The 12,406-nt window shown below is 47.6% G+C and overlaps 1 protein-coding gene across 1 annotated transcript; it reads left to right on the forward strand.

Annotated features, from left to right (window-relative positions):
- Window positions 1-2,554: 2,554 nt before the first annotated feature.
- On the forward strand, window positions 2,555-10,910 carry SOX11 (SRY-box transcription factor 11). The gene has a single exon (XM_053589875.1). It carries the CDS (start codon window positions 2,599-2,601, stop codon window positions 3,931-3,933), a length of 1,335 nt encoding a protein of 444 aa, XP_053445850.1. The 5' UTR covers window positions 2,555-2,598; the 3' UTR covers window positions 3,934-10,910.
- The last annotated feature ends 1,496 nt before the right edge of the window (window positions 10,911-12,406 follow it).

A 12,406-nucleotide genomic window follows, 5' to 3' on the forward strand; every position in this document is an offset into this window, starting at 1 on the left:
AAAAAAAAATCCATTATTTTTAGTCCTCCTGCATCCAGACCATTCCCATTTAAAGCTAAGCACGGATCTTTCTATAATGTAAAGGCAATGAATAAATATGGAATTTGCCAAAGATTTTCAAATACATTTTTCTTTCAGAGTCTAAAATGGTAGGTGCCCTCATACCTTTCATGCAAATAATGAAGCTTAGCTAAAATATTTCAATTCTTCTGTCTAGAGTATGGATCAGTCCTTCTTTGTTGGTGGGGGTGGGACAGGGTGCAGATTCAAAGTCTGCCCCTCCCCCCCTCCCGTGACGGTCCCAATAGCTAGGAAACCTGTGAATTGAGAGAAAAACAAGGCACACTGCTCGCCTTGGGGGAGTGAAGATGAATTTTCACACACTGCCTTGAGTTTTATACGTCTCCACATATTGAATCACCCGGTATGAAAGACTAAATTCTGGCAGATTTGATGCCCCCCCAAATTAAAGTAAAAATAAAAAGGTTGCCAACATTATGAAGATTTAAGTTGGTTTAAATATTAGAAATATCTGATAGCAGCGTTTTTCTTTAGGAAGTGTGGGGGGATGGGGTGTAGTGATGGCGGTGATTGTAATGATCTGTGAAAACATGGTACCATTTCATGTTAGTAAAGTGCTCAGTAAAGATCCAATACTTAAGGAAAGTAACATTATTTGCAGGAAGGTCACCTGAAAGGAAGGCAGTTTAGACAATTTGACCAGTCCTAAAGAGCTGACTTCTCCAATGAATGACTCCGGGCAGTGTCCCTGGAACTACTGAAAGTTGCCAGATCCCCAGAGCTGGAGGGCGTGGACAGGACTAGGAAGACCACGTAGGAAACGGCGCTTTCCTCGTAATTGCTCTTAGAATACCCAAAGATGGGTAACAGGGACTAAAGAAACACAAAGAAACACGGATTTCGAATCAGCACGGCAAGGCGGACGGGGTCGGAGGCTGCTTTACCTAACTGGCCTGCCCACCGCGAGGTCCCGACTGCATTCGGTCCACATAGATGGGGAATATTTAGATTCGAAACTCCAACGCACCTTATTTATCTTCTTTTCGATTTATGGTGTTGGGCTAAAGAAGGCTTGCTAGCTCGCACAAGGCAGATGGGAGGGCGCGGCGCTCGAGGAAGGGGGGAGGGACAGAGAGGAAGAGGAGGACCGGGAAGGAGAAGGGAGCAGGGGGAAGGGCGGGGGAGAGGGGCGGGAGAAGAGCTGGGCGGGGGGCGGGGAGCGGGGAACCCGGCCCCTCACCAGAAAGGCCTGGGAATGGATGGGGGTGCAGAGCGGCTGGTCCCGGGACCCGCTGAAGAACCGGCCAGGAGAGTGGCCAGATCGAACCGAGGGCTGGCCCCAGCCGAGCCCCGCAGACCGTTACTCCCGCCTGTACCGGGGCGGAGCGGGCGGGCGGGCGCGCGGGGGCGCAGCGCAGCCAAATCCGCACGGCGACGTCTCCAGACGTAGCCGAGGAGGGAAAACAGACGGAGAAAAAGAACAAAACCGAAAAATGCAAACGGAGGTGGCGGGGGGGATGCGGTCCTCCGGGCTTTAAATTGATTTATTTGCCTTAGAAAAAGGAGAAAGGGAACAAGGGACCTGGGCCCACGTGCCCCGAGAAGGTTGTGGTGTCAAAGCGCCACCTTCCGTCGGCCAGCGGCTCCGCGGGCGGGCTCGGAGCCGTGGCGCCCAGGAGCGGCTGAGCCTCGCAGTGGGTCGTGGGGGTGGGTACAGAGGGACAGCTGCGCCCACCCTCCGGAGGACCCGGCGCTGAGGACCCCCGGGCTGGCCTGTGTCGGCTGTCTCCGGCTTTACGCATTCCAGAGTGTGTGCACCGGGCAAGTGAGAGCGCCCCGTCTGCACTCACCGTCGGGCCTCCCAGTGACCGGGCACAAAGGGGCACTGGGCCTCTCTCGGGACCTGGTCCCGGGTTGGCACCGGCGCCTGGACTATCCGGGCTCGCCCTGGGATCGCCTGCCCACCGTGGTGCCGTGCGCCGCTCCCAAGCATCCCGCGGAGAGGCGCATCTGTGCACACACGCGGATTTTTTAAAAATAACATATTTCTAGACATGCCTCCTCTTCCCCCACCCCCATCTTTGCAAAGCAGCCCCGAGGGTGGGGCGAAGGGGGCGGGGCCTTCGAGTTAATAAAGGGAGCTAGGCGGAAACCGGCCCCAGCCATTGGCTGGCTGGGGGAGTGATGTCACCCATATGACACCCTGATAACTAGTTGAGAGAGAGCCCTCAACTTTTTGCAGAAGGAGCGCGCGCGCGCCTGGGAGTGCTCGGGGTCCGGTGCTTGCGGTGGGAGCCACGAGCCGGAGAGAGGGGTCCCGGGCTGCCTCGACCGCCGCCGCCGCCGCTTTTCCTGTCGCGGCCGCAGCTCCCAGTGCGCCGGCGGCCATCGCCGCCGAAGCCGCCGCAGCCGCTGTGTGCAGCCTGGAAGGGGGGGCGGGGGGGAGGGGGGAGCCGCGGACGCAGGGTGCCGAGGACTTTGCAACTTGCCCAGGAAGGTGGAGGGGTGGGAGGGGGAGGGGGACCTCCGCACGAGACCGAGCGGCCCGGGTTCGAGCGCCCAGCCCCTCAGCGGATCATGGTGCAGCAGGCGGAGACCTTGGAAGCGGAGAGCAACCTGCCCCGGGAGGCGCTGGACACGGAGGAGGGAGAATTCATGGCTTGCAGCCCGGTGGCCCTGGACGAGAGCGACCCAGACTGGTGCAAGACGGCGTCGGGCCATATAAAGCGGCCGATGAACGCCTTCATGGTGTGGTCCAAGATCGAGCGCAGGAAGATCATGGAGCAGTCTCCGGACATGCACAACGCCGAGATCTCCAAGAGGCTGGGCAAGCGGTGGAAAATGCTGAAGGACAGCGAGAAGATCCCGTTCATCCGGGAGGCGGAGCGGCTGCGGCTTAAGCACATGGCCGACTACCCTGACTACAAGTACCGGCCCCGGAAAAAGCCCAAAATGGACCCCTCAGCCAAGCCCAGCGCGAGCCAGAGCCCGGAGAAGAGCGCGGCTGGCGGCGGCGGCGCAGGCGGCGGTGCGGGCGGCGCCAAGACCTCCAAGGGCTCGAGTAAGAAATGCAGCAAGCTCAAGGCCCCCGCGGCCTCCGGCGCCAAGCCTGGCGCGGGCAAGGCGGCCCAGCCTGGGGACTACGGCGGCGCGGGCGACGACTACGTGCTCGGCAGCCTGCGCGTGAGCGGCGCGGGCGGCGGCGGCGCGGGCAAGACGGTCAAGTGCGTCTTTCTAGACGAAGACGACGAGGACGACGACGACGACGACGAACTGCAGCTGCAGATCAAGCAAGAGCCAGGCGAGGAGGACGAAGAGCCGCCGCACCAGCAGCTTTTGCAACCTCCGGGCCAGCAGCCTTCGCAGCTGTTGAGACGCTACAACGTCGCCAAGGTGCCCGCCAGCCCCACGCTGAGCAGTTCGGCCGAGTCCCCGGAGGGCGCGAGCCTCTACGACGAGGTGCGGGCCGGCGCGACCTCGGGCGGCGGCGGCGGCAGCCGTCTCTACTACAGCTTCAAGAACATCACCAAGCAGCACCCGCCGCCGCTCGCGCAGCCTGCGCTGTCGCCCGCGTCCTCGCGCTCTGTCTCCACCTCCTCCTCTTCGTCGTCCAGCAGCAGCAGCGGCAGCAGCAGCAGCAGCAGCGGCGGCGAGGACGCCGACGACCTGATGTTCGACCTGAGCTTGAATTTCTCCCAAAGCGCTCACAGCGCCAGCGATCAGCAGCTGGGGGCCGGCGCAGCGGCCGGGAACCTGTCCCTGTCGCTGGTGGATAAGGATTTGGATTCGTTCAGCGAGGGCAGCCTGGGCTCCCACTTCGAGTTCCCCGACTACTGCACGCCGGAGCTGAGCGAGATGATCGCTGGGGACTGGCTGGAGGCGAACTTCTCCGACCTGGTGTTCACGTATTGAAAGGGGCGCCCCGCTTCTCGCTCTTTCTCTCGGCGGGTGCAGAGCAGGGTTCCTTGGGAGGAAGTCGTGGTGGTCATGATCGATAAGGGTGTTGATGGTGGTGGTAGGGTGGAGGGGAGAGAAGATGCTGATGATATTTGATAAGATGTCGTGACGCAAAGAAATTGGAAAAGATGATGAAAATGTTGGTGGAGTTAAAGTGAAATGAGTAGTTTTTAAACATTTTTCTTGTCCTTTTTTTGTCCCCCCCTCCCTTCCTTTATCGTATCTCAAGGTAGTTGCATACCTAGTCTGGAGTTGTGATTTTTTTTTCCCCCCCCTCAAAAATGTGTTTTTGTAATTACTATTTCTTTTTCCTGAAATTCGTGATTGCAACAAAGGCGGAGGGGGCGGGGCGGGGAGGGGAGGCAGAGCCCGCTCCGGAAGGCGCTGTTTGAAGCTTGTCGGTCTTTGAAGTCTGGAAGACGCCCGCAGAGGACCCTTTTGGCAGCACAACTGTTACTCTAGGGAGTTGGTGGAGATTTTTTTTTCTTAAGAGATCTTAAAGAACTGGTGATTTTTTTTTTTTTAACAAAAAAAGGGACCATTGCAACTTTTTAATTTAATTTTATTTTTTTGGAGGGAGAAAACTGATGTCTTCTATGCATCCGATTCTTAACAAAAACTGCAGGGAGCTTGAAAAAATGCAGACTGTACAAACGCTTACAAAAAAAAACTGTGAACTGACTTAAGATCAGAGTTTACTTTTCAGATCAAATTGTTTATGGTTTTACAAATGTGATTTCTACTTGCCAACTTTTTTTTTGTAACTCGTTCCCTTATACCTCCTTGATTGAATACCAGACAGCCTAGACCTCAGTACAAAAGGTATTGAAACATTTTTGATACATAACAGACCTCAGTCTTTTTTAAAAATTAATATATTTTCAGGCGTATTTTTGTACAGTGAAAAGGGAACATTCTTGCTGTGTTTTTTCAGTAAGACTTTCAGGCACTTCTTCCCTTTTGATTTCTTTTTTTTCCTCTGTTTTAGCATGCAAGTATGTTGGTACGTTATGTCCTGGTTTAAAAAGGATTAAAATTTTAAAATAATCCTTGCATCTAAAGGCCTTGTGGTTTAAAAAAAAAAGCAAACTTTTTTTTGTACAGCTATAGTAGAGATTTGTTCAATATTTGTAGGTAAAGATTTATTGAAAATGGTGATATAGACCTCAGAGCTGTTATCTTAGTTTAAAGACTGTATATGTACTATACTATATGTTAGGACTATATGTATCTCATACGCTGTGATGTGGATGGGGCCCCAGATGGAAGGTTTGAAACTGGATTCTCGATTTTTAGCAAAAAAGGAAAAAAAGGCACATAGTTTAAAAAGTTTCTCATTTTGTGCAATATAATCTAAATAAAGTACAGACCATCTGCATACTTTGTAGCAAATGGTGGCAAAGCAGACTCAATGCACTGTCGACATCACTGCCTGTTTTTTTTATTTTTTCTTTCTTTTTTTTGTGCTGGAAGTCTGTATCTTGACAATTTTAATAAATCAGCTGGAACTGATAGAAACTTGCATGGCCAATAGTCTCTCTAGAAGTCAAACTGGAGGTCCTGTGTCGCAGCGCATTCGGTCTTGAGGCCGTTGTGTGCGTGGTGGGGGCGGCGGACGGGAATCCTACATTTTCGGGGGGTTAAAGCTCAGTGGCAGTGAGAGGTGCTCAGTTGACAGGCAGGTTTCTTTTTCCTCCTTCTCTCGCTAGTTGTGAAAGACTAGCGTAGAGTATTCTTTCTCTCTGCCTTCCCTGCCCATCCTCCCCCCATTTCCTTTCTCACCTCATCTCCCCACACCCCCGAGCGGGCGGGCTGCGCCGAGAGGCCCTGGGAGGTGGCCGGGAAGGGGCGGCCAGCTCTCGCGGTCGGGGTCCTGCGCTCGCCGGGGCCGTGCTTTGCTGTGACAGCCTCCCAGAGCAGGGAGCACTCCCGTCCGCGCCTCTCCTCAGCGGGTGGGGACAGCCGTTTCCAATTTTGAATGTTTTCCCTCTAATTATTTTCCTTTTTTTTTTTTTTTGGTTTTGTTTTGGTTTTTTGTTGTTGTTTTTAACGCTGCATCTTCGCGAGTTCGCAGAGGTAGATGCTAGGAGAAAAGCGGCTCCAGTTTTTGACCTGTAGCGGTGATGGGGAAAAGAGAGGGAGGACAGGGGAGACGTCGGTGTCTGTACACTTCCTCGTCCGCCGGGGCTGTGGAACTCGGAGAACTCAGCCGGCAGAGGGATGGGGGACGGCGCCGGGCCAGAGGAGCGCTGGGCGCAGCGGGACGGAGGCTGGCCTAGGGCGGCCAGAGGAACACGCACGGCCACCGTGCGATCCGAGACGTGGCCTCCAGGTTGCCAAAGCAGGCCGCGCCATCGGTTGTGGGGCGTAGGCACACGGGTGGCCGAGGCAGAGACCCTCCTCCCCGCGCCTGGCTTTCCTGGCCGCGCCATCTAGTACGTCTGGGCACACCAGGCCCTGGAGACGCGGGACGGGCAGGGAGCTTCAGAGTGGGTGGAAGAAAGCAAATCCCGGGGGGAGGTGGCTGTCGCACCCGCGCCCCACAGGCCCTCCCGGGGCCCTCGGCGCGCGCCAGCTCGGGGCTGCCCCGGAACCAGCCTCCCGGCGAGCGGCGGCCACCGGGGCGGTTGCGCATCTTGATTGTTCTGCCTCCTTGGGGCTCCGGCTGCGGCGCGGGCGCGACTCCTCGGCGCTCTCCGCCCAGTGGGGACCGTTTGTCCGTCCACGCCCCATTTTTCCAGCTCCAGCCTGTGTCCCCGAGCCCTCGCGGCAGGCCCTGGCTGCGGGCGCGCTCCCTCCTTCAGTGTCTTCACCGCCTTTTCCCGGGGGGCCGGGTGGAGGGAGGCTGGTGGGGCTGCAGCGCCGCGATGCAGGAGTGTTCAGTGGCTAATTGAAACTCGGTGCAAAATTGCAAGGGCTTTTTTTTACCTACTGAAATGGTTTACCAAGGCTGGGCCTTCCTTTTTTACTGAGATTTTGGCGAGAGCAACGCCAGAGTCCACACGGTAACACGAGCAGCTAGGCCAAGCGGCCCCCGCCCGCCCTTCTTCGCCTCTCCCCGCCCCCTCTCCTGAGCTTGGGCTCCCCGCCCCTCCCCCTCCAGCGAGCCTGCACCCCCGCCCCCACCCCTGGATGCGCAGCCAGCTCGCTTCTGCTGCAGGAGCACAGATTTCCTCCCTGCGGCTTCTTTCGATGAACCGTCAGATTTCAGGAGTACACTTGGGAAAAGGGCTGATGGCGTTAACCAGGTTCTCAATATAGAACTGGATTTCTGGAGCTGTTGACTCCCCTCATCCCCGGGATAGACTAATGTAGCCATTGGTCGGACATATATTTTAGCCACGAATAATTGAACCAGCGGTTTACATTGACAGTTTTTCTGTGCTGGTAATTTTACGTGGCGGCCCTCTACTGCGGTTTTAAAACTTGTTGAGAACACAAACCCATTTTATTAAGGCTGATTCTATGTACTTCGAAAACCCGAAAACGTTGCATGTATTTTATGTTTTAATTATAGATGAACCTTGGACATTTTCTGTGGTAAGGTAGCAATTTTAAGTAAATTAGTAATTGGCGTCAGAATGGAAAAGAGATAGTCGTGGAGTTAAAACAACAAAAAAAAGCCATTTGGCCTAACTTCTTGATAGAACTAAGAGAAAAGCAGTTGGTTGGCGATCTGAATTGAAAACCTGGTAGAACTCAGGTCAGGCGCTTAAATGTGCTTTTTAACCATATTTAAGGCTGTTTTGACGAATGCATTGTGAAAATCATTCTTAATGAATTCTTTATTGAATGTCTAAAACATAGTATAATACACAAGATATTCTTGCCACTGGATAGTCTTCAATAAAAGTTTGATTTTTTTTCGATCTCTTAAATAAGTCTTATTTTTAGCTAAGCATTGAGAGAATATCTTAAAATGGTAACAGGGGGGTGGGGGTGGGTGGTGTGTGCACAGCAGCCTAGACAGAGGGGATCCTGCTGTTTATAACTAGTTCACAGACTCTGATGGCATTTTAGTAAGATTTACATCTTTTAAGAACTTGAACCAGCATTCTCTTATTAATCCTTTAAATTGTGGAAATAATTTCCAGTTCTTACACTCTGATGCATCCTTTTTATTAAAATAAATGCTAATAAAAGGCAGTGTACTTAAACTGTGCTTTGCAAATATTATGTATGTTATGAATGGCTACAGACAGTGGGCAAGTTATTTGTAGAATGATTATCCTTTAGCTAGGAAAAAAAATCATTACAACTCTTGGGCTGAGATGTTTCTTTTTAATGTTAATCAAGGGGAAGTGATTTAAATATGCATGCATATAGCAGTCAGGACGATTTAGTTGTTTTTTTCTTGAAAGAAAAAGACTCAAAAGGCAAGACTTATTTTTCTCTTCTCTGGGAATTGAAACCATAATCATCTGTTACTGGGATAGTACAAGAAATTTACATTTGTTTTTCACTTCAGAATCTAAATGGCTTGCCCAAGGAATCTGAGAAATGAAACAAATAAGTTGCTCTATTTTAAAGTAGTCATTCAGTATAAATATATTATATCGATCTTAACTTTTTTATTCTCTGATATGATTAATAGTATGTATATTCTTACTTTTCTTCTAATGGGCATATGTATCCTTGTGGACACTTTGGAGAGAGGTTTTCTTAGACTCTCCCATTTATAGAATCTTTATACTCTTTTACTGTGTGGTTCACTGCTTTTAACAGATTTCTGAGGCAAATATATTTGTGCTTTTTTCTTATGTAGGAAGACCAGTGAAATAGTTTTACTGAGTTGTCAATTTTATCAGTAGATAAGAAACTTTCTTTATTACAGTTTCAGGGAAGATTTTTTCAGGATATTTCTCAGTTATTCTAAGGGCCAAATTTTGTAAAATTTCCATAAGGAATGTCAGTTTCCAATACCCTTTGTATAGCCTAAGCCTGTGAGGTTAACAAGAATGAGCCTTACTTGTCCTTACACAGGAATTTACAAGTTCCCAAAGTAACCGTCTCCATGTAACTCTTGACTTGCTTTTCTGCGATTTGGCTTTTATTTTTATTATTGGTTCTTTTTCACTGTTCATTCTATTTACTTTTGACCACATCCTCTTTCATTTGGTTATCTGGAAAATTCTGCTCTTTGATAACAGCTCAGGTTTTTTTTTTTTTTTTTTTTTACCTTAATGTTTTGTTTGGGGTTTTGCCCCTTTCTGTGGAGCCTGCATTTTCAACCACAATAAAGATTAAACAAAATTTATGAAACTGAGCTTTCTTCCATTTTACTCATTGCTGGCTTATTTTCTCCCATCTTACCATATCTTTTTTTTTTAATTGTATTTTTTTAACACTACCTATATCCATTAGCTGCCTAATTAGTTTTTATCTGTTCCATGTGGATGCAGTGAGTTTATAAGAGAATTTCACAAACAAGTAGTTTTTTAGTGAACTTAAAATAAACAGAATTTTAAAGGAGACCTATTTTTATACTCAATAAAAGCACAAAAGTGCAGAAAGTATAAAATGGCTTACAAAGGGAAACATACGTTCATAATGTTCCATGTATAAAAGTAATAATTTTATTGGGGAGAGATATTCTTCAAGATCAGTACCTCTGCCAGTGCACAGATAGGACTGTTTTAAAGGAATTGGGAACTTCTGGTTGCCTTCAGTTGCAAACAGACTTCTCCATGGAGAAACAAACCACTACAAGCAATATGGTACAGCAGAGGTGTGGTTTCCAATGACCAATTGGTGAATTAAAGCAACCTGGATGTGCATCTGTGGAGGCTCCGGCTCACTGTTTGATCAAACTTCCTTTATGTAGTCATGTAGACTTGATTTTCTCTGCTGTGAAACATGACAAAGTAAAGCAATATGACACAAATCTTAAAAAATGCATACAAGATAGGATTTCCTCTAGGCTCCTCCTAGATTTTTTTAAACTATGACAATGTTATTTTCTTAGATACGTTGCGTTCCTCCTTCAAGAAAGGAACAACTGGAAATAATACACTATATAAGGAATTTTGATCAAATAGATAACGACAAAGGGCCCTCTGTCACGTTTTTTCTTCATCTAGCTTTTGTTCAAAACCAGTAGGCCTCCTCCCTTGAATCGCGTGGGGGGCAACGTTAGACGCCACTCATTCCTTCCTTATTTTGTCTACTTTTACTCTTGTACATATGTTGTGAGGTTAAGAGTCTTTTGCATTTGTTCCGTGACACCTTTTTTTGAATGGACTGTTTTAAAACGGAGGCCTCTTATTTCCAGGGTAGGACTCCTGGTGGTTATGGCATCCCACAATGCTTCGTGATGGCCACAAGGACAGAACCACCTGATGTTTTAGAGCAGTTTTCAGCATGACACTGTTAGCAAGGGTGTATTTTCGGAGGCCACATGAAACTTACTTTCTTAGCCACTCCAGGTTGGGGAGCAGAAAAGCTGAAAAACCCTTTTGTGTAGAAGTCTGAGTGGTTTGTGGGGGGGACCGTTTTTTAGAGTTTGCATGCCAGCGCACTGAGCTATCGCTGTAACACAGAGAGAGGGGAAAGCTACCTGCCGCGGTGTGCTGGAGGATGAGGTGTTTGATGGGGAAGAAAATGCATGGCAAAGTTTTGTCTTCAGTAGACTATCTAGCATGCAGAGTTTAGTGTGTTGAAACGGTGTATGACATTGCTGTATCAAAGTTGTAAAATTAAGCATTATTTATTGAAAACTATGTATTTTTTTGTAAAAACCTGATCACATAGAAAATATCAGTGGCTTGTGCTTGTGCTTCAATGGAACCAGCTTCTTGCCCCACCCTCCTTGGTATGCAGTGTTAACGCTCAGGGTTGAAAATAGTACACTCCAATGTCTCTTTTGCAAGAGTTTTTCACAGAGGAATACATTTGTTCAAAAGACTCTAATAAAATTGTGTGATCAATCTTCACTTGTGGTTTTTATGTGACTTTTTTCCAGTTTAACATTTGATAACTGCTGTTTAATTCCTATTGTCTCAAAACTGATACTATGGGACAGGCTTGAAAAGTCCTGGTGTCTCAGCACCCCACTCCACCCCCAGCCTGGGCAGGTGAGAAACCCGCTGACTTTTGGAATGAGCATGGTGGTCTCGTCTTGATATATTAAATTGGCCGGTAGAGTGAATAAACCATAGATAGAGGGATAGATCAACATGTTTTGTCAGAAATGTGTGAAGTAGAAAACGGAAAAAGTCAGGAGCAGCTGCTGCGATTGAATTCAATGCCAGCAAACTCTCCATGCCTCTGTGTCTTTTTTTTTCTATAAACAATTTACGGTGTAAATGTATTTTGACATAGAAATCATGCTGTGTTGAGATTCTTGATATGAAATGCTTTTATCAAAGCCTGTAAGACTGATCCTTGAAATTATTATCAGATTTTTTAAAAGATGTGTTTACATGGTGAGTGTTTGTTGTATATTAAATTTGCTTTTGTAGAAAACGTTTGTGTTGTATTGTAACAAATTTCAAAGTGCACAATTAACACAACCACTCTCAGCTTCTTGGTTACACCAATTTCCACAACAAACCAAGGAACACTATCAGACCTAACTGTGGGAAATATTTCTAACCATTATGTAATATATTCAGTGTTGGAATTCCGTTCCTAAATATTTTAGAATGTCTTACACCTTGGTAGGACTTTTTTTTTTAAATTTGTATTTTGAAGGAAGGAAAAAACAGACCCTGTATAATTTTCATCTATCAAAAGAAGTTCTTTGCAGTTATTAGTAAAAGATTATCAATATGTTTCTAATTACTTTTGGAACCAATTGTTCTATTTGCATTTTGGTGATTTTTTTTAAAGAAATAGAAATTATTTTTAATTTAATAGTTGAATGTATTGGCATCGTTGGTTAAGACATCACTGACAGTATTTTCAAGAAAATGTAAAATATGAAAACATGTACTGACCTTCTCCCAGTAAATCTAGAAATGAAAGGAGGTGGGGATCAGGTCCTTCCCTCCACTGCTTGTCTATAAAAGGCCATAAAAATAGTCCATCACACAATGTCTTGGTCCAAATATAGATGGTAGTAGTTCTGCCAGAAGATAAAAAATTGCTTCTACTTAAATATTTTCATGAAACCAGTAGCTTGATGGACTTGAAAAAAATTGAATCCTGGTTTTGAGATTGGTCAAAACATAAAATTTCATTTAAAATATCATTCCTCTGATTTTTGACAATAGTGGGAGTAGGAGAGCCTGGCAGAGCAGCTCATTTTGCCATTATGTTTTTTCACTTAATAGGACTGAGTTACAGAGCTAGAAATTTTGTGATCTATCATCACACAGACAAGTAGACCTAATAATAGGCAGCACATGAGGCCAGATAGGATTTTGGACCCTTTAGATACCTCTTTCTATGAAATAATCACCTGCGTCTATTGAGCTCGTGTTTACAC

The sequence above is a fragment of the Nycticebus coucang genome, chromosome 4 (assembly GCF_027406575.1).
Source record: "Nycticebus coucang isolate mNycCou1 chromosome 4, mNycCou1.pri, whole genome shotgun sequence".
In the NCBI taxonomy this organism is placed as follows: Eukaryota; Metazoa; Chordata; class Mammalia; order Primates; family Lorisidae; genus Nycticebus; species Nycticebus coucang.